At 40.1% G+C, this 27508-nt stretch overlaps 2 protein-coding genes and 1 non-coding gene across 4 annotated transcripts in view; 2 read left to right on the top strand and 1 right to left on the bottom strand.

The window, feature by feature from the left end:
- The window catches only part of CPNE3 (copine 3), a 27961-nt gene extending 12685 nt beyond the window's left edge, over positions 1–15276 (bottom strand). Inside the window, exons 1-7 of one of the 2 annotated variants that reach the window (XM_048938692.1) lie at positions 15163–15276; positions 6968–7107; positions 6339–6518; positions 5091–5165; positions 4616–4687; positions 3746–3829; positions 2130–2219 (exon numbers count right to left, since the gene is read on the bottom strand). In XM_048938692.1, the coding sequence (XP_048794649.1) occupies positions 2130–2219; positions 3746–3829; positions 4616–4687; positions 5091–5165; positions 6339–6518; positions 6968–7099 (633 nt within the window). In that variant the 5' untranslated portion in view covers positions 7100–7107; positions 15163–15276. Of the gene's footprint in view, positions 1–2129; positions 2220–3745; positions 3830–4615; positions 4688–5090; positions 5166–6338; positions 6519–6967; positions 7108–12539; positions 12984–15162 lie in introns of those variants that run through there. The other variant, XM_048938693.1, reaches the window with a different exon arrangement.
- Positions 15240–27508, top strand: part of RMDN1 (regulator of microtubule dynamics 1) — a 12935-nt gene continuing 666 nt past the window's right edge. Inside the window, exons 1-9 of the mRNA XM_048938717.1 lie at positions 15240–15474; positions 15660–15771; positions 17631–17718; positions 18632–18791; positions 19410–19499; positions 20141–20196; positions 22617–22704; positions 24395–24425; positions 26906–27039. Of these exons, the coding sequence (XP_048794674.1) occupies positions 15352–15474; positions 15660–15771; positions 17631–17718; positions 18632–18791; positions 19410–19499; positions 20141–20196; positions 22617–22704; positions 24395–24425; positions 26906–27039 (882 nt within the window). The 5' untranslated portion in view covers positions 15240–15351. The remainder of the gene's footprint in view (positions 15475–15659; positions 15772–17630; positions 17719–18631; positions 18792–19409; positions 19500–20140; positions 20197–22616; positions 22705–24394; positions 24426–26905; positions 27040–27508) is intronic.
- Positions 24544–24615, top strand: TRNAE-CUC (transfer RNA glutamic acid (anticodon CUC)). The gene has a single exon. It is a non-coding gene; the product is annotated as a tRNA-Glu (tRNA).

A 27508-nucleotide genomic window follows, 5' to 3' on the forward strand; every position in this document is an offset into this window, starting at 1 on the left:
CTTTCAGAAAACAAGCAATAATGCCAAAGCACAAAACATGATGTGGAGATTCTAAACTGTGAAAGCATGCCTCAATGTTGCAGTTTGCACTATCCCTATAACATTCTGTATGCACTAATAACTAAAAAACACACACACATGCACTCAACAGCAACTCATATAAGCATCCACAATACCAACAGACAGATGTTCATTGCAAATGTTAGGTGTACTATTTTGAACGCCATAAGTAAGCCAATCAAATAATCAGCCAAGAGCTTTGGCACCTGAAATAGAAAACTGAAGACACTTCTTGAGTCAAAAGTTACAGTACTTGTTCACTGTTAACATTTATTTCATTTTTAAGGAATTAGTTTGTCTTGCTTGATATATTCAATCCATTGAATTCAATTGTCAAAACTTAGTCCAGGCAAGACAGAAACATTTATTTTATTCCATGTATACTCTCTTGAACACATGGTAACATTAAGGAACCATGTGAAAAAACTGTACAAGAATTTTCCCCAGCAGAATTTGGCATGCATGCTCCAAATCAACAGCTCACATTCTCAGCACAGAAAAGCATCGCCGACTACAAACACACTGCAAAGAACACAGCAATAAGTCCAGAAAACAAAGAATCAACTTGGTTTGTGCATTGCTGGGAATACACAAACTAAGCCATTAAATAGATGAAAAGCAACTCATTAGGGAAAAACTGGTACTTTTACTTACTATGACAAATAGCCCATTATGTACGTAACTGTGCGCATACAAAAGTGTTAAAGCATTATTTAATCCTTCAATAATATGATACAATTTTGTTTGCATTTTAATGTTTGAAGTGATAGCTCCTGGTTTTCTAAATTACTGCATACCAGCAGTTGGAATTCAGCCCCCTGTCTGTTTGCAAGTCAGTATCAACTCCAAATAAAATTGATTTCCTCTGGAAACAAGTCTGTGCTTCTGAGGTGAGATTCCAAAAGAATTAATTTAATCAATGTCTTAGTTTTATCAGAGATGTTTATTGAAAAAAAAAAAAAAAAAAACCAACATATTTATAACATACTCAGAAGCAATACAAGGAAACAGCTATTTCAAGGAAAAGGGAAAAAGAAAGAAATGAGAAAAGAAAAATCAAAGCAACAGCAAGGGAAGTACGGTCTCAGGTTCAGAACTTGTGAAACTGTTCATTAGGCTGCTTTATAATTATGTACTTAAACACATACAGGTGCTTGTAACATCCACATCTCTGTGGCTGTTAAGCATTTTCCAGGACTGCCTCAAGCCACAGTACTAATATCAGTCACATGTAGTTCATGTTCTCATTTGCTTTTCCCCAAAGAACAGAAAGTACAGTAGTTTCATTTGTTGTTATTGTTTTGTTTTGTTCTTACCAAATGCTAAAATAACAGGCTCTATGATGTTCACATTAGCTTATAAACAAAGTTTTGGTTGGCTACGTATCTTCAATTCCATCTTTAAACTACGGAAATTCCTGAAGAAAAATACTCAGAAATTAAACATAGTTCACTCAAGGTAAGACTTGAAATGCTGGAGTTAAAGATAGTCCTTGTAAAACTGACTCCACAGATTTTGTTAACCTTCTGACAGAAGGTTCAGTTTCACCTGAGGAGAAAAGCTGCTCAATCTGGAATCTACAAGATGATACACCTGGTCCACATTGGTTATCTCAGCTTGCATATTAAGAAAAAGTGCAATTAATTACATCAGGGAGCACAATAAGAGTTTCATTAGTGTTAGCATTAGTATTGCACCAGTTACAGAGTCACACCATCCATAGCACAGAATAAAGCATAACCTTCACCATGCAACTTCACTGTACAGTATCTTAAGGCCACCAATACTGGCTGATGAAATATTGTAACTTTAAAAATCTAAGTGACAAACTGACTTGGTCATTCCAAAGCCACTTAGGGTTCAGACCATCAAAGACCAGCTATGAGTCTGAAATTGCAAGATGTGAGATTTTACTTTTTTTCTTCCCTCAAGTGTGCCTATACCTAAATGACTTTCAAATTAATTTAAAACAAAAGCTCTAAGACTTCCATTTGTTTTCAAATAAAAAGAAACAGTAAGTAGAACAACACATTTCCCACAAATTCATATATATATTTCTTATACATTACCTTGATGGGCTTATCCATGTCACTGTAGCACAGAGAATTGAGAGAGATTTTAAAGGGCCTCCAAACAGGATTCAAGTTGTTTTTAATAACCTGGCAGAAAAAAAAGCCAGATTAGTATGGTTCTTAAGAGTGAAAAGTAGTCATCCTCAATTGGTCACACCTTCATACAACAAACAAGACTGTTGACTAATGCTGCTGTCAATCACTTCCTGAAATTAAAATCTTAATGTATAGGATATAAATAAATAAAACATTCTTAAAATGCAGTATCATTGTCCAACAGAGATGGGATTTTTTCAACTCTATTTTCTAGACTTCACTGTGACCTACTATCCAACTCAAGTACACTGCAAAATTTTACATTTCTTTATACTTAAATACACAGTGACATTGGGATATTATTTTAACATTTCCCCCCCTTTGTTATACAAGCAACATGCACACAAACACAACATACCAAGAAAAATGTGGAAAATTATTCCATTTCTGAACACAGAAGTGCTCTGGAGATTACTTCTCACCCAGCCAGTGTTTATTACGAAATACTACTTACAGAAATATAAGCAATAACAGAGCTTGAGGACAAAAGGACACCTTGCTGCACACGGTCTCTCAAGCTTAAATTTAATCAAGTGATGTTTAGGAACACCACTGGAAGGTCTTCAGAATTTGTCAACAAAAAACTGTCCAGATTAAAAAAAAAAAAAAAAAAAAAAAAAAACCAACCCTCATAATAAACAACAAATACTTAATATCTTAATTAATACTTAATATTTACATTTCCAGCATTGCTGATATTTAGAGATAGAGATATTTATTTTGAAAATCAACATAGTAAATAATACAAATAAATGAACACGTAAATTAACACAAAAAGATTTTCAAGATCTGTAACATACAGAAATAGTCTTCCAATCAATTGCAGACTGGAACAGCAAATTCTGGATTCGTTATTTAAACTAAAGATGACTGAAATCCTTGTGGAAAATATACCTTTTATGCAGGAGAATGGCCTTGTGAGAGAAACTGGTTTTATAAGCCTCACACAAAAGGACTCATACCTCAACATCTGTCTCACACAAATATGGTCATACTCCTATCAATGTGCACACTACCTAGCTTTTGACTAGGGCCTGAGCTTACATTAGAGTCACTACCATGGAACCTCTCAGTCACTGCCGTGGAACCTCTGCCCCTCCCAGCCAGAAGGCTGCTGCTGCTTACATTTTCCCAAACTCCACATTGTCCTTGACATGCCCTTGCTATGCAAGCATTCAGTATAATTCCTTTCATTAGTAAGCCAGTACAGCTAGGAGATACTGACATGAAAGAACAGCACATTTGCATGTCCAAATTCTACATTTAGAGTAGCACTTAAATGTTTTGAAAAGGAACTATATACAGACAGACTTGTCTTCTAAATTACAGAAAGTTTTTTAAAAAAATAGATGGCATAAACCACAGCCATAGTGAGGTAAACTTTCTGTCCTGTAGAAGAGAAAGTCAGTGGAGCAGATGAGGTGACTTCTAACCAGACCACATGTGAACTACTGGGTCAGTATGACACGCTGCAAATCAAAGAAACTCAACTCTAAGTTGCAAGCAAAATATCCTACCTCTGTTCTGTGAACCATCACCCAGTTTCCATCTGCAGTCTGCTTGTGGAATTCCAGATAAGGATCTGACTTTCCAAAAAAATCCTGTATTTGAAGAATACATAATTATCCCAGAACAGCCTGTGGCATAAACACCATTAAATGCCACTTAAAAAACAGTTAAGATTAAAAAAAAAAAAAGTAAAGCAAATATTCAGGGAACAAACACTTCATATGAAGAAATGTCATTTTGGTTACATTTCCTCTTCTGAAAGACAGAATTTCACTTTAAGATAAAGTTCTGCTATGACTACATACTACACACTCAACAGTTCAAGCAAACGAATACTTTGAGGAATAAGCATTAGGATACATAGGAAGTAAAGCTCTGATCTAATTAAAAAAAATAATAATCATAAAATCAGCCATGACAATTGATACTTTTTCTGTTATTGAAATTACGATAAAATTGTGTACAAACAAACACTTTACAAGCACCAAAACATTTAACAGATTTATACGCTCTAATTGAACTTTCTAATATTTTTAGAGCACTAACTAGTAATCAGTCATAAATATTCAAGTCAATAGATCTAGCAAAACTCCCTTACCTACACAATTAAGCGTAACACCACCCATTCAAATGGAGGAGTGCTGTCCACAAAATATCCCTACAACACACTCATTAAATTTAGAAGTGTTACAATTCATTTGAACATGTGCAGTGAAGTTGCTCTGAAGCTGTCTTCCTTCAATTTCTGTTTTCAGTGTAAGCAAAATCTTAGTTGATATCATCAATTGAGCAAAAAATAAGACTGAATATTTTGTTTTGTCCTTTGACAACATTCTGATTTTACTGCTTTATCAATAAAACAGCAATCACTTAAATACCTTATTGTCCAATTTCCTCGCTTCTACTTCAAATAAGACAACTCTGTTATCCTTCACTTCTTCTGCTGTAATCTAGATAAGCAAAAAGTAATTATTTTGTATCTAGAAACAATAATTTTCTTATTCTGTTCACAATATTCCTAAGATAATTTCATTTTATAAGTCATGCTTGCTCAGAAAGAAACAAGTAAAAAATTGGGGCAGGAGGAGTGACAATTTAGTTTGACATTGGGATCCACTAAAGCAATGACACTACATTGAAGATACTGCCAAACGTGATTATTTGGATGGGTGCAATGAGCCAGAAACTGAGCAACTCTCCCTTTGGATGACAACAAAATAATTGCAGAGAAAAAAAAAATACTATATGACATTATTCATAGCAGTGTAGATGGGATATACTGTGCTCAAGCCTCTACATAAATGCAACAAAACAATATTTAAGGATAAATGCTGAAGAATGTTATTGTCTTACCGTAATACTTCCTTTCCCAGCAGGTCTGCCATTTTTAAGTACTAATGGTTTCGTTAGAGTCTTGCTAGAAACTATCTGCCAAGATAAAATTTGAGTATCAAGCACTGTTAAAGCAATGTTTAATTGCTTTAGACTTAGATTTCCAAATAAATGAAATAAGACAGTGATGTATTTTCATTTTGAGAGCTTTTCCTTTATCGTGAAGATGACAGGCAACGACATTGTATTTATTTCCCGTGGTTTCCTACAGGTAAAATAGGTAATACTTGGTATACTTTAGAAGTCAAAGATACCGATGCAGCCAAACACATACAGAATTTCTGATGAAACTGAAATAAAATGCAATGCAGTAACACGATACACACCTGGATAACAATTTCTTACATTCCATTCTCAAACTGTTCTCAGAGTTTCCACACATACTTTTCAACCATGTCACTTTTCACAAACATCTTCAGTAAACAGATTTATGAAGACAATATAGAACATGCAAACAAATGTCACCTCTCTCTCAACAGTGTTTCTAGATAGCTATTTTACACTTTCCAAGCAACCATTTCTAAGCACATCTATTTGTCGTAAAGGCATTTCTTTAAGAACGAATTATTAATGAACTTAATTTCACAATGCTGGCAGGGAGGGAAATCCCAAGAAGACTCTCCTGAGAAGAAATGCCTTCAAAGGATGCTTTAAGAACATCTTTTAAGATAACGAAGCTGTTCAAGTGCAATAGCACAAACAGCATAAGCTGGCAAGGAAATGAGAGTGAAATCTACTTACAGTTCAAAGTAGAACCAGAATCATTGCCTGTCTTGAGTGAAAAGCAAATTACTAACATTAATGTGGCCTTTGTGAACACTCATATGTTGCTACACACCAGTTTTGTTGTTGTTGTTATTGTTTTACTTCAATGTATAAAAAAAGTAATTTGAGTTTTAGCCTAAGTAAATAAATAGCACTTCTTACTTTGTGCTTATTGATAATCCACTTACTTTCAGAACAACAATCTGGACAGTCGTCATTTTAAAGCAAATTTTGAGGCAGTATATGAAAAGCTTTTGGAGAAAAAAAAAACAAAAACCAAAAAACAGTATAAACTGAACTGAGACTTGAAAAACAATATGGAAACCAGTTTGGTGTTCTTTCCTCCACATACCTGTGAACTTTGTGATAAAGTTAAGGCAGAAGTGCTAAATGATTTGCATTGACTTTTATTTTCTTAGTTTTAAGGGAAATCTGCATACTTACTTGTCCCAGTGTACATTCAAATTCTCCTAGGAAGTCATCATCAGCCAGTTCAATGGTTTTGTTATCAATATCATATACTCCAAATTTAAGTTTCTGAACAAGCTCAAAATAGTAATCAATTAGAAATTTCTTCGAAAATTTAGGGTTCAAGGAATTCTTAATTCTTTCTGTGCGATCAACCTGCAGTTGGAAAGATATCACTTAGCTCAGAATTTCATGAACAAACTACACCTGCGTAACACATTATTAAAGGTTGTCAGAAGTTCCTGTTAGTATAAGGACATGTCTTCCTACAAACCTTTTATCAAATGCAACTAACCACAGTACACAAAATCCACGGCTTTATTATCTGCAATCCTGTTTTCCTTTGCTCCCTGTAATGAGCATCTCTCCTGAACAGAAAGATCAACTTAACAGACTGTCAAATGACTACGTGATTACAGTTTGGGAATACTTTATTTATAAAAGTACTTTTAAACACTCAGAAAAGTCCTGTATGTTTTGGCTAGTGTTCATCGGGTCTATGTATTTATTGGAAACAACAATTAGCATTATGCTCCCATCCAGTTAAGAGGTCCAGCAAGCTAGACCATATTTCTAGCAGATTCAAGAGAACCATCATAGCATACCTCATACCACTGCTGACCACTCGTATTCTGGAGAAGAACACACAGCGGGTCTGACTTGGAACCAACATCCTTATCCAAAAGATTTGTGCAGGCAATAGTCAGCTCCACCTTAGTCACACACTGTGCTGCCATTTCTTAAGCTAGAAAGCAACAATATATACTTATTTTAAAAATGGATTAGAAAGCAAACACAGGGATTGTCACAGTGAATTATTTGACTGATTATTAGAATCATTAGCTTGTCAGGAGTGAGATTCAAGGCTTTAAATGCCATTTCAGAGATTTATGATGTACCAGCATTAGAGTATTACCATCAGATTCTCAGCTTTGCCGCATATGGATAAAACCTCAAAGTCTGCAAATGTGAAACAAGATCGAGTGTCTCAAAATGCTTGAGGAACAAAATGTAAAACAGGGAACATCACAAAGAAGGCACAGTGGCCAGGACTGCTGACAATAAAACTTCACAAACTTCACATTTCATCTGATGAAACCCACACCAATGCCAGCAACTCAGGATGTAGATGTCAACAACGCAATGAATTAGAAAAATAATAATACTATATACTCCCTAATCAAACTTTTTTAACAAAATGCTGAATAAAAAAGCACAGCAGGATTGGGAAAAGAGTTACATGGGGAAGAAGACTAGGTGATTTTTGCCTCAGTAAATCTTAAATGACAACAGTAATTTTAATAATAGGGATGAGCAATTTTGAAGTCCAACTAAAGCCAAGAATTCTTCATGGAATTTCATTTTAAAAAAAAAAAGCAAACAAAAACAGACAATCTGATAGCTTTCTCACATTTCCTCCAAAGTGTCAATTATCTTCTACAGGAACTGCAAAAATATACCAGCAAGTATTTACAAACATTAAGAAACGATGAAGACCAATGTGAAAACAAGCATTTGCATGCCAAACTGGGTCTGAGCAACAGAATATTTTCTATGAGACTCTTAATTTTACTTTTCAGGAATACAGTTGCCTATTTCCAACATCTCCTTTCCTTGGGAGGTGAGGTCTACCTGACTAAAACTTCTACGTCTTTCCACTAGCAACTTGCCTTGGAAATCCCAAAACCTCCTCTGCTCCAGGTTCTCTGTCTTTATGGGAAGACCACAGCCCAGGCACAGCACTCATCTGCATTAACTTATTTTCAAAAGGCATGAGACAAGAAGGAAGGAATAGCATTTGCTTCTCCCTAACAAGTTCACTTGCACCATATACGTTACAGTGCAGTTGAACCTGAAACTGCATTTAACATTTCCTTTCACTGCACTTATATTGCTTCTAATGCAAATAAACTTCTTTTTTTAAAAGCCAAAAAGGGAAATGAAGGTGGAAAAGAGGAACAACGAACTGAAAACAAGAAAAACCACATGTAGAGTTTTCCTGAGGCTTCTTCTATTCCATGAGAGCATAGTTCTTACACAGCTTCTCCATTCCCACCTTGCTACCTTAGAGGTGGACCCTTTAAGAACCACTGAACAACAAAACTAAACACAAAGAAAGGTACTACTCAAACATCCATGCGCACACATTATTTCCAAGAAGAACATCAGATTTACAGAAATCGTCTTGCACCTTGCAAACACCTAAACACAATTCCATCCATTAACTCCCAAAATTTTATCAAGTCCCAGCCACTTTCCTTGGGGAAAAAAGTCAAGCACTAGATTGCAAGCATATAAGCATCTAAAGTTATGTTTCCTAGGCTTAGAAAGCATACCTTTACAAAGTGTTCTGCTTCTTTTTCTACTGTTATTTTCCATTCCTACTGCTTTCCTGGCAGCCAGACAGAGTACATTACCAGTTAGTGGCTTTGCCAGTGCACAGCAGAGCATGACTCCTTGATGGCTGCCTCCAGGAAAACCACGTTGGCTGACAAAATGATGCTCCAACACCACTGATGCTGCCACAGATAGTAGAAAAGCTTTCAGGAAGTGCAGTAGAATTCAAACTTGGACTGATACATAATTCTCAAGTCTTGGGTAATGTTTCCATAATCACTCATAATAGGACAGCACCCAGTTAGCCTAAAAATCTGGTCAACTTTTTCTACTCAGCCTGAGCGCGTATGCCCCAGTTCCAACACCATGAATATATTCTCAAGTGAATACTTAAATTTTGTGAGTTCCACTCCTCTTCCACGCAGCACTGAGTTCCTCCACTAAGTATCTAATATGGGAACAAAATAGATTTAGCAAAAGAGGCACTACACAAAAAGCATCCCTTAATACAGAAAAAAATAAAAAACAACAAAACCTTCAAGAAGACCTTTCTGTCAGATAAGTGCTCTCCCTTTAAAAACTTGATAGAACAGAGACTGGCAATCTGCAGTCTCTTCAGGATGGCAGAAATAAGAACCTGCACAACTGCACTAATAGCTTACTTCTTGAAACACCATTCTACAACACATTAAGGTCTATTAGGCAAGCCAGATGCAAAAATACTCCAGATGCACGACAGGATTACTTGCAGATTTGGGATTCTGGAATAAGTTCACACAGACAGATAATACTGTTTGGGATCCTGCAGAATGAGCTGACAATAAGTTACATAACATGAGGCATATGTATTCAATTAGCTGTTATTATGAAAGAAAACATGTTCCCCATTGGCCATATATAACCCAAACCTCTGCCTTTCTCGATCTATAGGCTGTTTGTCTTGCAGATAGGGTATGCCTGGTAGCACACTGGGATGGGGCCCGGTGACAGGGATGAAATGAAATAGTCCTTTTTTCTGGAATAGATTTTAGGGCTGCAAAAGCATAACAAAATGTCCTGGTTTCAGCTGGGACAGAGATGCATTTTTTCATATTGTCTGCTGTCACAGAATCATAGAATAGCCTGGGTTGAAAAGGACCACAATGATCATCGAGTTTCAACCCCCATGCTATACGCAGGATCACCAATGACTAGAACAGGCTGTCCAGAGCCACATCCAGCCTGGTCTTGAATGCCTTCAGAATGCTATGCTTTGGCTTTTGGAAAAAATAAGGTTGATAACACACCAGTTATTGTTTCAGTTGTTGCTGAGCAGTGCTGTACAGAGCCAAGGATGTTTCAGTTTTCAGCTTCTCATACTGTCCTGCCAATGAGGGGGGCACAGGGAGCTGGGAGGGGACAGAATCAGGACATTTGACCTAATCTGGCCAAAGGGATATGCCACGCCATATGGGAGTCACATTACATGGAAAACTAAGCCAGGGTAGTGAGCAATTGCTTTGAGCCTCACTTGTTTTATAAATACATATATTATCATTACTGTTATTTCTCTCTTCCTTTTTGATCCTAGCAAATAATTTTATCTCAACCTAAGAGTTCTACTTCCTGAACCTCTCCCCTGCCCCCTTCACTCTTTTCTCCCTCATCCCACTGGGAAAAAGGGGAGCAAGCAAAAGGCATTGTAAGGCATTCAGCTATGTGCCAGGTCAAACCACAACACAGGCTCATAAAACCCAGAACATTCTGGATAAGGAAAGACCAAACCAGTAAATACAGTAGAGCTTACAACATGCAGATTCTGAACTCCAACAATGCAAATTCACATGTCACAAGGGAGATGTTACTCCTGACCTTACAACAGGCATAGGCCAACCAAGAACATGATTAGATCAACTAAATACATTACACGTCTTCTTCCCTGAGCTGCCATAATGAAAGCAAAACTCTAAGTCATAGTCTAGTCTTGTCTTGTAGTTACTGGACTCATCTAATAGAGCACTTAGGAACTGCCAGTCTGCAGCAATCATGTCAACGCTGCAATACCAGAGGAGAGTTCAGACTTGCCCAAATATTGCTTTCATCAAAGAGCAGTGGTATGTTCCTAAAAGCAGGTGCTTCCCAATTCCAATAAGCAGAAATACCTAACTTTAACAAGACAAAAGGACACTCAGTGTGATCCTTCATCGTTGTTGTACATGTAAAAAACACAGAATAAGAACATATTCCCATAAAATGCCACAACTGCTGCAAGAAGCTGACAGTGAGACTATGACAAACGCAGAAACTGCCCATTTTTCTTCTCTTATTACAGTCACAACACAGCTGATAAGACCACGTTGCAATAGCTGATGCAGTAAAAAGCTGAGTAATAAAAGCATATCAAACCAGTAGGCGTCAATCTGAATCATCCAGTAACTATTCTAAGAGTCACACAAAACCCCAAACACAAGTTCCTTCTTTTGGTGTTCACTACTTAATATCCAGGAAGGAACCACATAGTTCTTAATTGAACATATGAGATTGTGCTGATAAAACCATAATGACCACACTGCCCATTTTATTGGAGATTATGCAGAGGAAAAAATAGAAGCTACTTTTCAAGTAATCTGAGGCATATGAGTGAGATATTGTTTGCTCTATGGGCAATGAATCATCTATTTATACAAGCTTCATCAGGCAGTTTAAATATTTATCCACTAGATTGGCAGCATACTGGTGTAACAAGTCAGGCAACCATTAATAGGTAGTTCCTATACATAAAAATCTATCATTAAGTTATTTTTTCCAAATAATATATTTAGAAATCTATTAAAAAAAAAATGCTTTGCAAAAACCAGAAACTATTGCATCTCCTGTTTGCATAATGACTTATAAATGGTCATTTTGAATTACCTTTCTTTTGAGCCTTTTTATCCTGCATGTGCATTCATCCTTCAGGTGTATTTCTACTGGTGAGGGCTCTTCACAGCACCCTCCTCACACAAAAGCTTTTTTTATGAAATTTGGGAGATGTTCAGCTAGTTTACAAAAGGCAGTAAATTAAGAAACACCAATCTCCTGACTTCAAAAAGATACATACATTTTTTTGTTATAAACAAAAAAAATCAAGCAGAGGAAAATCTATTTCTTGCATATATTTGATCAGAATATTTTTATACTTCATGCAAAATAATAACTTATTCAACACAAGCATCTAAAATTATGCATTCTTTATTCGATTTCTAGGTATAGAGCCACTGATGGACTTCAGATAACAAATATTACAAGAAAAACTTGTATCTCACCAAAACTGACTTTATTGTAGAAACAAAGTGTCAGCAATCCCATGTTTTAGATTAACCCTTCTCAGAGTCACATTCAAGGCTAGCATGTTGTGACTGCATTTCATTTAGTAGACATCAATTCTTAAAAATTGATTTATGGTGACCTAGCTCAGCAGTCTGTCTGTTGGCTTCTCAGCAGACAGCTACAGCTTCAGAAGCATTAAAGTGTGAAACGAAAGGAAATTAAACCAAAGAATTGCTCTTCCTGTGTATCAACGTAACAGATTCAAATGCATGTGTTTGAGAAACTTCAGTTCCTCTTAAAATGAGTAACCTGTCCACGACAACATCATTGTAAAGATTATTAATAGGAGGCAACAGCTTTGTTACAGGAAAAAAAAAAAAAAAAAAAAAACACAAAAAACAACAGTCCAATTAAGTAATAAAAAACAACCAGCAAGTCCTTAAAAATTTTAAGAACAATTATGTAGTTGTAGTTGTCTTTTTGGCCCCATTTACTGAATACTTTTCTCTCCCAGTATGATGACAGTGTTTTAAATCAAGTGGAATCCCTGACCTGTAAGCTCTGAGCTGGGCTTTCACCAAAACTGTGCTTTCCGTAACTGCTAAAAGTTCTCTAGGAAAAAACAATAAAAACACCATACAGAGAGATAGGCTGGAGAAGTCTGATATCTCAGCACAAACAATAACACTAGCTTCCAGCTGCTAGCTGGAGAATTATACTTTACTACAGCATGGACATCGTGCAAACCCTCCAATAGTCAAGCAGCAGTTCTCCAGTCAGCTGCCCTTCCATTCTCTTTAATACCAACTATGTGCACTCAGCATTTACTGCTCCTGGGAGGCAATGCACACAGTGGCTCTGAACACACACACATACACACACACACACACACACACACACACACACACACACACAGCAAACGGGCCGATCCCTGGAGCCATTAGGTGAGTGCCCACGCACTGCTCACCTACTGCGTGGGCTTGCTGATAACTCTCCTGGGTGTGACAAAATCCAGGAGTTGCCACTATCACCCAATGAGAACTGATTCATCCAGCTCAAAGGGTGGTGACACACTGGAACAGGTTGCCCAAGGAGGCTGTGGATGCCCCATCCCTGAAGGCATTCAAGGCCAGGCTGGCTCTGGGCAGCCTGGTCTGGTGTTTGGCGACCCTGCGTATAGCAGGGGTTGAAACTAGATGATCATTGTGGTGCTTTTCAACCCAGGCCCATGATTCTATGATTCTAATTGTGCCTTGGATAGAATAGTGAGTCAACACACACACCAGGATCCAGATGCAACATAAGGAAGATCTATAGGAAATAACCCTTCAGTCATAGAAGAAAGTCTGATCCAAACCATCAAGACAATTTCTTTAACAGAAATTCTGACACAGCAAGCCAGACCCAAAACAAAAATCCTTCAGAAATCTTTTGATCATTGAGCAAAGTCACCCAAACACTGGAGAAGCACCACATGGGAAGTAATGTTAAGCACCAAATGAAGAAATTCAATCAAGATTCATTCAACATCAATCAAGGGAACCATATTTTCACCTCCTGTCTAAGTAAGAGTTTCAGTAAGCCACACCACAGTGTCAAGTTAATGTTATTAATGTTAATAATCATAGTCCAGTTGATCCAAGAAGTAACACTGCTAGGTTTACCAGGAATTAGTGCTGACAGATGCTAACTTGGCAATGTATTATTTATGTTGGATGGCATCGTGATTTTCACTGAAAAATGAAAAGCATTCATGAGGAAGGAGACAATCACAGAATCACAGAATCACCCGGGTTGGAAGGGACCTCGAGGATCATGTAGTTCCAACCCCCCTGCCTAGCAGGGCCACCAAACATACACATTCAGATCAGGTTGCCCAGGACCCCGTCCAACCTGGCCTTAAACACGTCCAAGGACGGGGCATCCACAACCTCCCTGGGCAGCCCGTTCCAGGGCCTAACCACTCTCCTTGTAAGTTACCTTTTCATTTTTCACTAAATAACAGGTATTTCTTAAAGGTTACCAAAGCAATGACAGCATTTACCTTACTCTAAATCAGAACAGACACAAAACTCCACCCCAGGTAATAACATTAAGCTGACCCACCCGCAGAGATGAGATTTTAAGAATTAGCCAAATTACCCCACATCTTCCCCCCAGAAATGGATCCTCATCACACCTATACAGTTACAAAGGCTTGCTTCCCTATAGCATTAATTCTGTTACACATAACACACACACACACAGAGGGAAAAAACCTCTGAGTTCTCTCTAACATCAGAACAGAAAAACAAGGACTTCTGTCTGGTTCTTGCTTCTCTGCACATCCTTCTTGCTTACTTTTTCTGCTTCTAATGAGTATCGCTAGCACAGTGTTCTGCCTGCTCTCTGAAACAAATCTCATCTCTCCCGCTATACAGGCAGGTGGATCTATAAGCATGTATAAAATAAAATAACGATACAAAATGTAAGTTAATACTTAAAAACTCAAGTGGAAAGAAACCCCACCTAGGGCTCAGCTTGACTCTAAAAACTGGTGTTAAACACACTCTTTTTGTACGATCGCTGGAATTTCTTTAACCTGAACTTCTAGAGCCATGAAATGCCCAAGGAAACGAATGCAGGGAGCAGTGCTGAAGGACTGTTTTCACACTTTGAATACGTGCTTAAAGAAGAAGCGGAGAGCTCTCGTGTTTTAACGCGATCCTAGCCAATAACACGCAACGGCAAAAAGGAAAAAAACAGACAACACTGTAAGAACAGCAGCTCTGTAGGTGCAACAGATCTTGTTTGTCGTAGTTCAAGGAAAGATGACAACGTTGCCAAGCTCCTCTCCGAAGCCCGGAGGCGCCGACAAAGCAGCCTTAAGAAGAGCCCCGCGGGACTCGTTCTCGCGGAGCTCCCGGAGCTCGGGGCGCGGCGGGGCAGAGCCTCGCCCAGGGCTGCCGCTCGCTGCTGCTCCCGCTGAGCCGCGTCCCAACAGGAAGGCGCGCACCGCGGCCGGCCTGCACGGAGCGGGGTGCCCCGGCCCTACCCCGCCGCAAAGCACTGCCCGGACCGGAGGCGAAGCGAGTCCCAAGACGGGCAGGCTCCAGGCCCCACGCGGGCAGCGCCCGATCTGGCCTCCCGCGGAACAGCCGCCACCGCCTCCCCTGCACTAGAGCCCCTCGCTCACCTGCGGGGCCGGATAGGGGTCGGCGTAGCGCTGCGTGGACCCTCACCCCGCGGCAGCTGTGGCCACGCCCGCACCGAAAGGGGCCGCCTCGCCCTGAGGCACTGAAGAGAGCATGCGCGACTTCTCGCTAAGCGCCGGCCTTGCTCGCTCGCTGGCATCTTCTCCACCCCTGGCGGACGGCTCCAGGCGATGGCCTCTGTCGTGGCGGCGCTGGCGCAGCCCCTTCGCCTCCGCCCCGCCCGCCTGGTGCCGCTCCTTGGGCCGCTCCTGAGGGAGGCGGCGCGGGGCTGGCGGGGGCTCGGCGGGAGCGAGGTACCGGGCGGCGGCGGCGGCTGTGCGGGCCCGCTGTGCTGGGCTGTCCGCAGCGGCGGGAGGCGGTGCAAAGGGTTGTGTCTCTGGAAGTTGGGGTCTTCGTGCTCCTTTGAAACCATAGCAAAAGAAAAGGCTTAATTCGGAGTTACGGTGTTTATTAATGTTCGCCTTGCGATCCCCGGCAGGTGCTTAAAAAAAGCCTTAGGAGGGGGGTCACTCTCGCCACGGGGTCCTTCGTGTTCTGTGAGGCTCTCAGGCTGGTCTCCGGCTCTGCTGTGATTCATGCCAGCTTCAAAGGTAACGCGCGAGGAAGGCAATGCTGTTAGTTTGCCTCTGGTTTTTGTTAGTGCTCTCACGTGGATTATGCACTACACTGCTGAGAGGCGAGACGTTGTTGTTCTTCCTATGAGAAACAAGGAAGAGATACTGTGTAAATAAGAATAAAAGGGAGTGCCTGGTAGACACGCAAAGAAATAAAAGCCTGATTACTTAGGTAAAGTCTAAAACACCTAGCAAGCACTTTGTTGAAAAGTCTGAATTCTCAGCCTCCAGTCATTACGATAACGGTGAGCCCCCGCTCACCGGGGCACCTCAGGAAGCAAAGATAACCCACGAAGTTAGGAAGATGTGCTCTATGGCACGTGGTCCAATGTCCATGTGGACTAAAACATTTGGGAGTCAACATTTAGGGAGAGCAGAGTTAAAATGTTACCCGGAGCGCTCTCATCTAGAGTGAGTTCTGTTTTGGGAGCTTTTTCAGTTGAAAGTGGAGTTGTGTCGTTTGTAATCCTTTATTTATTTATTCCATAATTAAAACCACACTGCTGCAAAACACAGCAGCCATATCACAGCTGCCATGTTCAGCACATAACTTGAAAAAAAACAGAATACTTACACAAGAGAGAAATTTCTGAAGCAGGACTTGATCTTATGTTTTCACTTAGATGTTTGATCACAAACCAAGGACTAATACCAGAGATAAGCGTACCTAAATATCCTAAGAAAATAGGCAGAGCTTTGGACTTGCAAATATCATTTTTTTTTTTCATGTTTTACTGTTGGCAGAACAATAAGCATAGAATTTGTTGGTTGTTTTTTTTCTTTTTCCTATACAGCTACATGCTTCAAAAGAATGATCAACCTGCTTCCATTTGTGTTTTTTTTTTCCTTTCCTAATTCCCTTTGTTCTCATGTTAGAATCCTGTATTATGTATTGTCTATGAAATGTTATTTCATGTACTATATACATATATATATCAGGTTATTACATTAATTCATTTACATATTTATCTTACTGCGTCACTTTGCTGCGGGGAAGTTGGACTCATTGCAGGCAGTTGGATTAGATGACCTTTCATGGTCCCTTCCAACTCAAATGATTCTGTGGTTCCATGATTATATTCAGCTTGTTGTGGAAATAGTGATCCCATGTCTCTGTTGCCAGTTCTAAAATGTTTTGTAGAAAAATGTATTTAAATGTCATAAGTACAGTGGATGCTGAGGGCATAAATAGATGCACTAAAAAGGCAGCTCTGAATTTTTTCAAAATCCTTAAGGATTTCCTCTGGAAGATCTCTGAGCAGCTTTTCGTTTTGGTTTGCTGAGTAAAAGAATGAATCCTACTCAGCCTGCAGTTGTCTTTAGCAAGACTGTGGAACCATATGAAAGCCAAGAATAAAATTGTGTGTGTGTGTGTGTGTGTATATATACACATTTAAAGTGATTAGATTTAAACTCTGCATTTACTAATGAAGGTGTTTCAGCACTCACTACTGCCTTTGCTTTTCTGGTCATATTTTTCATGCTTTTTTTTTTTTAAACTTTCCTGCCTTTTTCACAAAGAAATTGCTTCTGCTGTCTGATGTGTTAAGAAGAACGCTATTAAGTGTTAAATCCATTAAGCACCCTAAGCTCTCTGTGTTACTGAAAGCCATTTCTTAATTCCATATATTTGGCACCGTATCTCCGCCTAGTTGTTCACTGTAAGCAGCTTATCTGAGTCTGCCATGCAGTTGTGTACAAGGCCTATAAAATTCATAACTTGTTCTTTGTGTTTCAGTTAAATTGTCTTGCTCTATAACATTTTGTTTATGCCTTAATATCCTAATTACGTGTAATTTGTTCTTCTGTTTCCACGTTTTTCATCTGGTCTTAAGTGGCAGAAGTTATAGAGCAAGCAGACTACCTGTATGGGAGCGGAGAAACTGAAAAGCTCTATCGGTTGCTGGTTCAGCATAAAAATAGGTACTTGACTGCACTGAATATCTTCATCTTACTTTGACTTCTTTTTTTACTGTGTTTTTCTGTACCAGAGTCCAACTAATATACTTGTTATGGTATGCTGGAGAGCCTTCTTTCAACTTCTTTTTAAGTAGGAAAGTATTCTTGATTTGTTTCCATCCTGGTAGAAAAGTGAATGAAGAAAGGACTTAGTGATAAGATGAGAGGAAGTTCAAGCTGTGTTAGGGGAGGTTCAGTCTGGCTATTAGGGAAAATATCTTAGAGTGGTGAGGTTTTGAAATGGGCTGCCACAGGAGGTGTTTAAGAACTGTGTGGATGTGGTACTTAGGGGCATGGCTAATGGCATGGCTAGGGGCAATATAGGTTGTAGGTGGGTGGTTGGTAGAGGTCTTTTCCAACCTTAATGATTCTGTCTGATTGTTAGCTGAATGCATTTGTGGAAACTGAGGGTTAGCCACAGTTTTTCATTCTTGCAGGGAGATTTTTTCTTTTCTTTGTTTTGTTACTTAGAAAATGCTTTAAAATATACTAGGAAAAAGTCGTAATGTGTCTACACACAACTGCAATGACTAGAGTACCTAGAATTGAGGTATTGAAAACTTTTGGGAGTCATTGTTTCATTTCATGTTCATTGCTGACCAGCTGCTCCTTCTTTTAGTTTTCATTTGTCCCCTGTTAGGATTTGAGTCTGAATGAAAAAGCTCCTTACTTACACTGCCTGAGGATATAACTACGTATAATGTCAGGCTTCTATCTGCTGTTTGTTACCTTTAAGTTCCGTGCAGCCCAAATGCCAGATGATAATGCTGTTGTTGTATCACCCTCTTGAGATACATATTGAAAGACTGATTCGAGACCTTTGCTTGCTTTGTTGCCATTACTACTTACAAATGTTGATGTTTCTGTTCATAACTAGTGAGGATGCAGAGTTGTTATGGCGGCTGGCACGAGCGTCACGAGATTTAGCTCAGCTCAGCATTACTTCTGCAGAAGAGAAAAGACAACTGGCATATGATTCCCTTGAGTATGCAAAAAGGGCACTAGAAAAGAATGAAGCAAATTCTGCAGCACACAAGGTAAGCCAAACAAAATAACGTAACTGAAATCTTGCTCTTTGATTTCTGCCAGTGGAAACCTCAAATAATGTCATCGTTCTGTTTCAGCAAGCTTGTGTGTAATTGAACTTTTCAGTTAAAAAATGTGTGATTCTCGCTATAATTCTCACTTCTAAGTTTTGTTTATATGTTTCTGAGATTAGAGTCCAGACAGGATACAGGAAATGAAAGCTGGTTCAATGTGTGCAGGATCAAACCATTTACAGTTGGTCTCCCCTGACGTAGCCTAAAAAATGCTTCACACACCACCCTTCCAGCATGCTGTATGTGTGTACCAGTAGTTCTGTAGAGTTTTGTTGGAGAGACTTCAGGTCTGGCTTTATTTTGGGCTGCTTCTCTCAGGTAAGTAGGTAACAAAGTATGATCAACGGTGGTAGCATCTTGGATAAGAAGAGGACGTTGATTCCATTATCCATTCAGGCTAGCAGGTTTCTTGGCACTGCTAAAACTGTTCATAACAAATACTTGCTGGGTGGTGGTGGTATCTGTCCTGTTTTTCTGTTTTTTTGTTTGTTTGTTTTTAATGTTAGTAGATATCGTGCTTTATTAAATATTTTAATTTTGTACTTTGAATTACAGTGGTATGCGATTTGTCTCAGTGATGTTGGAGATTATGAAGGAATCAAGGTTAAAATTGGAAATGCTTTTATTATCAAGGAGCACTTTGAGGTAATTTAAATGACTGCCTTGATGTGACTAATACATGGGTTGTGTGCGAGTTAGGAATTATCTTTTGGTGAAAATTTGCAAATGTGAACTCTCCTGGTGTCAGTTTGATTTGAAGGTTATTGTGCTGGTTCAGGGTTCCAAATCAATGAGGGATAAACTTAGCTCCTGCATTAACAAGTCCTTGTGGAAGAGAGTGTTGAGACAACTGAAGTGCTGCTGACATCTCTTAGGCCTATATTAATTCTAGCTGTGCTACTGAGAAAAGGTTGTGTGGCCATCACTGTAACTGTGCATTAGGTACCAGTGAAAGAGAACAGCTGGAAAAGATGAAGAACGATGAAGGTCTGCTGACTAATTTTGTTCCACAAGAAATAAGATCAACAATCTCAGTATGTCGAGTCTTATGTGACACTGACTTGCTAAACATAACTGCTCAGAAGTCTGTCAGTGTCTAAGGGTTTTGGAGATGAGTGGATTCACAGAGCAAACACGGTATCTTTGAAATTCTACACAAGGGTTATTGTGGCTTAATTAATAGTAGGGCAACAAGTCAGTGTGGTTTTTGTTGTTGTATTTTAAGCCAGATGTGTCAAATAAACTTTTTTTTTTAAATAATTAATTTTATTTTCCTCCTGCACTAGAGAGCCTTTGAACTGAATCCGAAAGATGCAACATCAGTTCATCTTATAGGCGTTTGGTAAGTTAACATGTGGCAAAGAAAAATGCTAGAAAATACGCCAGAATACGGCAAAGAGAAGTGCTGGAATAATTCAGTGGAAACCTGTTGAATGGGAAGACTTAGTCATGCCTGTGAAACATCTGGCTGTTAACCCTCACACAGTTCAGAAAGTTGAAAAATAATTGTTCATTTTAGTTCTGTGTTTTACTGTATTAAAATATCAAATACTTATTTGCAGATGTATGTGCATCTCCACAGTGCACGTGAGAGGTTGTGAGCTCTGCTCATTTTGTTCTGACTAGTATGAATGGAGGCAAAATTCAACACTGAATCAATATTGAATTTCACTAATGGCTGACACTTAATACAATCTCTGTTTTGGGAAAAGCAACCAAATATGGTATATGTTCAAAATACTCTATTTTAAAAGTTACATTTAAGTAAATGCAGCTTAGGACTGCATATGCATTAACAAAAACCTTTGAAACTGTGTTTACTGCTTAGTGAAATTTGTACTAAGTGTTACTGTTGCAGTGCAGCAAAGTGCAGGCAAAGGTCTAGAAGTACAGTTTTCTCTGCTAATGGCCACACTTCTGTGGAAGCAGTTCAGTTGAGTGCAGCATCTTTAATTTTTTAGTGGGAGTCTCCAGACAGTGTTTCTGGTTATTTAGATGTGGTACCTTTGGCCTCTGTCAAATGTTTTATAAGGAAGCTCAGACCAATAGATGGACAAAAGACAAGGAGCTGTTGGAGAGGGTCCAGAGGAGGGCCACTGGGATGGTCAGGGGAATGGAGCATCTCCCCTATGAGGACAGGCTGAGGGAGTTGGGCTTGTTCAGCCTGGAGAAAAGAAGGCTGCGGGGTGACCTCATTGCAGCCTTTCAATACCTAAAGGGAGCCTACAAACAGGAGAGGAATCAACTCTTTGAAAGGGTTGATAACTGCAGGATGAGGGGAAATGGTTTTAAGTTGAGGGAGGGGAGATTTAGGTCGGACATCAGGGGGAAGTTCTTTACCCAGAGAGTGGTGAGGCTGCCCAGAGAGGTTGTGGATGCCCCGTCCTTGGAGGTGTTCAAGGCCAGGTTGGATGGGGCCCTGGGCAGCCTGGTTTAGCATTAAACGTGGAGGTTGGTGGCCCTGCATGTGGCAGGGGGGTTGGAGATTCATGATCCTTGAGGTCCCTTCCAACCCCAACCATGTGATTCTGTGACAATAAATACAGCCTAAGTATTAGTAGCATAAATAAATAAATAAATAGAATTCATAGCCACCTTTTCTGTAGCTTTTCTAGGCTGTTGGATGTCAGTGGAAACTAATCTACAGCTCTGAAGTTTTGTGTTAGTTTACAGATCTCAGTTTTTCCATATTTCAGCACTATTTATTCTCACACAACCTAACCACTGCAGCAGCTCAAGTGTTTAGGCAGATATGTATGTTCCCAACTAAATGAGTTTTGCCATGTCAGTTTTGAGATAGAAGGTCTGCTCTGGAAAAGCACTTAAGATGTTGTAGAAAAGATGATGAGAAATATGGGGTCTGCTATTGCTTTTGGCACTGAAATAATCACATATTGTATTGTTAACTATATCCATTACTGAGTCCCAGCGCTGCTTCGTCTGAAGCTGGAATTCAGTAACAGACTATTTTTGAGCCATATTCTGTAGTGTATCCTGGAGTGACCCTGTCTTATTCACGTTTCTGATAAGGCACACCTATTGGCAAAATGTAACTGGGATGGTGTATTCAGTGTCCTGCCCTCTCCTGACCCTCAGGCACTTCCATATTTGCATTCATTAATTGTTCACCTCCTCCCACATGCTCTGCTTCACGCTAATAATATAAATATTCTTACAATCACTGTGTGAGACTAATACAAGAGAGTAGCATTGTTTAATGTGGAATCTGGAATGTTCTGTGTACACGGAATACTTAAATATTTAATTCTTTCATCATCTCTGAAATAGGTAACTGATTACCTTTGTTAATCAGTAGGTAGGAAAACAGGGCAGAATGGCCAAGCCTAGAACACAGCCGTTTGGTTCCTCTCATTATTTTCATTCTTATCAATCACAGTCTGTCAGGCTGCAGACCTGCTTTTGTAGCCAATGTTGGAGTGAGTTGCACTCGTTATTGCAAATATTTTAGAGCAATATGAAATATGCATTAATTGCTAAAATACTACAAGCTGAAAGGCTGTCTGGTGGTTAATAACTGTCTCCAGCTTCATGTACTCAGAACTCCCAGTAGAAGATGCACCAAAACATCTAGCAGCAATTTCAAACTCTTGGAGTTGGTTTGGGCAGTTGTAAGAACTTGTGCTGTGACTGCGGTTGCTGTGGCTCTTGGCAGCAGCTGGTTATGACATCCAATATACGAGCATTGATTCCAAACAGAGGAGTAATGTGAAGGTTATATACAAATGTTTCCTTCTGCTCCAGGTGTTACTCCTTTGCTGAATTGCCATGGTATCAACGAAAGATAGCTGCAATGCTATTTGCAACACCTCCAACTTCCACGTATGAAGAGGTACAGTAGGAAAATGTTTTGTGTTATTATTCACCCCACAAAGCTGTTGATGTATTTTTACTGATTTCCTTGACAGATCTGGCCTCTTAGAAGTTCTTAGAATAGCAAGCAATGCCAATTATTTTCTAAACAAAACTGTTCTGATGGAGTAAATATGGACTTGTGAGTTTGCAGCTATCATTAGTAAAGTGAGAACAAAACAGGAGAGCGAGGTATGTTTAAAAATCCAGTGAGCCTGGAATTTTTTCAACTATGGCTCATAGTACAGTGAAAAATGATTTTGTGAGGTTTCTGCAGCAGAGAGTAGCAAGCTATATGGAACCTCTTTACTATGATGATCTGCAGATAGCTCTATGCTAGTTTAGTGCAGATGATTATAGAATCGTGTTATACCTTGGATTTATCTGATAGGAGTATTAGAGTTCTTCCCTTTATTTTAAATGCAAAAAGCAACAGCTTGATTTATTATTATCCACTAATGAATACCTTTTTCTCATTCACTGGTACCATAACGTCTGTTCTTCAGAGAGGTTGAAGTATTTTTGGTGGTCTTTGCTGTGAAAATTTCTGCTGTCAGACACCCTGAATCTTACTGTGCAGAGGTCTGTGTTCTGGGGTGTCTAACACAGTATGCATCTTATTTGTGTGCACAGATGTAGCGGCTTGAAAACTAGACTGGTCACAGAAAAGCTTCCTGTAGCTGCTGTACTCTTTGTGTTCTGTTAGAACAGTAAAATCCCTGGTGCACAGTCTGTTGTTGTTGTCAGTTGAGTGGGGTGAGGAGTCGCTAGAAAGTAATTGCAGAAGACTGCTTGAAAAACAGAAAGTTATTGAAGAGCTGATTGGAGAAAAAAAAAAAAAAAAGAGAGAGAGAACTTTGTAATGGAATATCAAGCCTTTGAGTTTTGCTGAAAATCACCTTCAGAAGAATACGGTGTCAGCCAGGATTTCTGTAGAACTTTGCCAATCCCAACTTCGAGTTCTGCAGCAGTTAAAGTCACTGAAGAAATAAAATCTTGTCCCATATTCTGTGGGGTGAGCCATGCTGATAAGACTGGTACAGTTCAGTACAAAAACTGCTTTGTAGATACATTGCCTTTGTAAGGTCTGTGGCAGTACTTTCTCTCCAGCTGGTGGCATTAGAAGGAGATAAGAATGGAGTGAAGGTTCTGAGGAGTGGGATGGAAAGCTAGCTGAAAAACGTGTGCACACTTCATAATGGTTTACTCTCTTCAGGTAGGATGATACTGGATGATGATTTGCAGGAATTGGTTCTTCCCAAAGCTGTCGATATTGTCGATATTAATGACAAGATCTTATTTCAGTTATTAAGTTTATACTTGACAGCTAGCTTGGAGGGATTGTAGATGCACTGGAAGGTAGAAATAAAAATGATCTTGACAAGTTGAAGACTGGAAATAGAACATCAGAATTCTTAAGCACAAGTAGAAGGTGCTGTACTTAAACAAGAATGACAGTGGCGGGGAAAGCTGGATAAGTAGTGCTGTTGAGAAGAGGTTCAATCTGACTGTACACCAAATGAGTGTCATGCTGAATTCCTGCAAATGAGATGATGGATGGGACAAACAGATGTCCTTCCTCACCTATGTTGAGCATGTGCAATGATTTGGTTTGACTGCTGTGTTCACCTCAGTGTGCCCGGTATTAAAGACAGCCTTATTTTTTGCAGGCCCTTCGTTACTTCCACATGGCGGAGGAAGGTAATTCTTGTCGTTTTTTCCAGATACGATATTCACTTTTGTTGCAAGTTACATTGTATCTTTAAGAGTGTGCAACTGTAGCAGCACAATACTGTCACTGCAGGGACGCTTGTCACGCTCCCTGGTGGTCTAGTGGTTAGGATTCGGCGCTCTCACCGCCGCGGCCCGGGTTCGATTCCCGGTCAGGGAAAGCTTTATTTTTCAGTCGGCCTCCGCCGCTAGAATGGTGTTCCGGGCAGAGGCCGGCTGCGCGCGATGTCAGCCCGCGGGCCAGGAACGGCGGTGGTTCTTAAGTCAGCGCTTAACGTGCGCAGTGCTGGGCGCCCCTCAGTGTCAGAAACGGCCACGCAGTGGAGAGAGTCCAGCAGGGGGCCGCCGAGATGGCGTAGGAACTCGAGCACAAGGAAAGGCTTGGAGGGGGGGGGAGGGGGTGGTGAGGGTGAGTCTCGCTACTGTAAATACCTGAAGAAGTGCCAAGAGGACGCAACAGAGCCAGGCTGGGCTCTGCTAGCACAGTGCGTGGGCACAAGCTGGTGGGTCTGGTGTCTTCCTTGGAGACTCTCAGAAGCCCACCTGGGCTCAGGTTTGCTTGTAATTGAGCAGGTTTTGGGATGCATGGTGTCCAGGGTGCGTTGGGGGGTCCTTCATACTTTTTCCTGAGGCATCCTGTTCTATTGCAGGGCAAAGAGGCAAGCAAAAGTGGAATTTCTATGTCAACCATTCTTGTTCATTCTTAATGTTCCAGAATCCCCTGTATTCTCAATAGGATGACAGAGACAACACTTTTATATGATTTCAGTTGTCACTGGGATCAGAGTACCTATCCAACTGGCAGCAAAACTGTCCTCATAAAAGAAAGTATGTAACTATTCTTTCCCCAAGAGAGAAGCCCCAAGCAAAACTGACAAGCTGAAAGATAAGGGAAGGAAATGTTCTGTATAGATGTGTCAGTGAAGCCTGAAAGAAAAATTTATTATCTGTCTTTCCCTGTGTGTCAGCTACTGCAGCTGTGGACTGGAATAGCAGACTTCACCTTAAAGCATGCCTCCAAAACACCTTCATATGTTTACCTGTATGTGATGTTATATGTATACAAGAAGAAGTAGAAGAAGAAGTATAGAAGGGCTGCTCTGAATGTAGTGGCTCCTATTTTATTACATTGGCCTACAATGTCAAAGGCAGATGGTGGTAGGGCAGTAGAGGTTGAACCTTCCCACCTATGTTCCGTTTCATTTTGTTGCTGTGTGACAGATGGCTGTAGGGGGGCAGCCTGACAAAGTGGTATCTGACATGGAAGTGTGTAGGATGCAACAGTGTGTCACTGACTGCCTCCATGTGGAAAAAATGGCACCGCTGACATTCATTGATGCTTGCTGAACATTTATGGAGACCAAACAGTGGATGTGAGCACAGTGGTTGCATTTCTGCAGTGGCACAGTGGTCGCTTCTGCTGTTGCAGACTTTTACAAACATGGCATGCACAATCTTGTTCGTTGTTGGAGAAAATGCACAGTTAATCATAGAATTGTAGATGTTGGAAGGGACCTCTGGAGATCATGGAGTCCAGCCTTCCTGCGAAAGCAGGTCCCCTACAGTAGATTACGCAGGAAGAGTGCCCAGACAGGTCTTGAGTATCTCCAGAGAAGGAGACTCCACAACCTCTCTGGGCAGCCTGTTCCTGTGCTCTGTCATCCTCACAGTAGAGAAGTTGTTTCACATGTTTGTATGGAACCTCTTGTGTTGCATTTTGTGCCTGTTGTCCCTTGTCCCATCGCAGGCGCTACTGAAAAGAGCCTGGTCCCATCCATTTGACTCCCACACTTCAGATATTTGTAAACACAGATGAGATCCCCTCTCAGTCTTCTCCAGGATGAGCAGTCTCAGGTCCCTCAGTCTTTCCTCACATGGGAGAAACTCCAGGCCCCTAATCATCTTTGTGGCCTTAAATAATGGTGTTGAAAAATAGTGTTTTGTGGCTGGGAAAGTGCTCTATCAAATAGTGTTATTGTGCCCTGTTGTCGTTTCTGTGGAAATAAATAGGAGGCATTACTTTTGGAGCAGCCCGTATATATTTTTATATTATTTTGTGCAGCTATGATTTTTGCCCGCTGGAATTTGAAATGTTAAGGACAGAGGAATAGTCAATGACTAAAAAAACCTAACAAGTATTGGAGTACATAACCTTAATAGTGCTAAGGGCAGAGCTACAGCTTACTATTGAAGTTCGTGCATACTGCAGTGTGTGTCCTCCAGCTGCAAGAGGGGATGGGAGCAGGCAGCACTGTTGCACTCAGGCTCTGCCTCCTTTATCAAACTACACTTTTTCTACAGCGAGGCATTTACCTACCTACATGTACTTTATTATTGTAATAATGTTAATCTTTTTCTGAAATGAGGATTAGAGGAGTGATGCTGTATCGTGGTTTTGATAGCATGCTGCTCATTATCATGGAATGCTTTTCTCTCCTGTCTCTGTACAGCTGACCCAAGTTTCTACAGCAAAAATTTGCTTTATCTTGGGAAGACATACCTGAAGTTAAACAACAAAAAGATGGCTCTTCTGTGGTTAAGCAAAGCAAAGGATTATCCTGCACACACAGAAGAGGACAAACAGGTAGGAGGCTAAGAACTGAAATGGTAACCAACCTCTGTCACATCATGGAAACAGTGCAGTTACCTCAGAGTAACTTCTAGCTAAGTACCAATATTTCTGCAGCACACCCGGACACCAGAAAATCCTGTCCTGTAAGCCTCTGAATTACAATGGTTAGAGATTCTGTTAATAAAAAACAGCAATGGTTTTCTGGTGTGAACAACTACCCGTCCTTAACTGTTGCTGAGGTTAAGGCAGGCACCTGAGTTAACTACTTCTGAAATGCTGCACAGCTGCTAAACAGAGGTGACACTCTCCCTTCTGTTGGTCACTGTGTAAAACACAACAGTCATTGGTGTCACAAACATAGGAACCTAAAGAATGTAGTCCATTAAGAAGGAAACTGATCTGCTACTGAGAAGCTGGAATTCTTGTTTCTGTGTTTGACAGAGGTAGGGCCAAGTAGGTATTATGAATTTTTTTCACCTCC

This window comes from Lagopus muta, chromosome 3, assembly GCF_023343835.1.
Source record: "Lagopus muta isolate bLagMut1 chromosome 3, bLagMut1 primary, whole genome shotgun sequence".
In the NCBI taxonomy this organism is placed as follows: Eukaryota; Metazoa; Chordata; class Aves; order Galliformes; family Phasianidae; genus Lagopus; species Lagopus muta.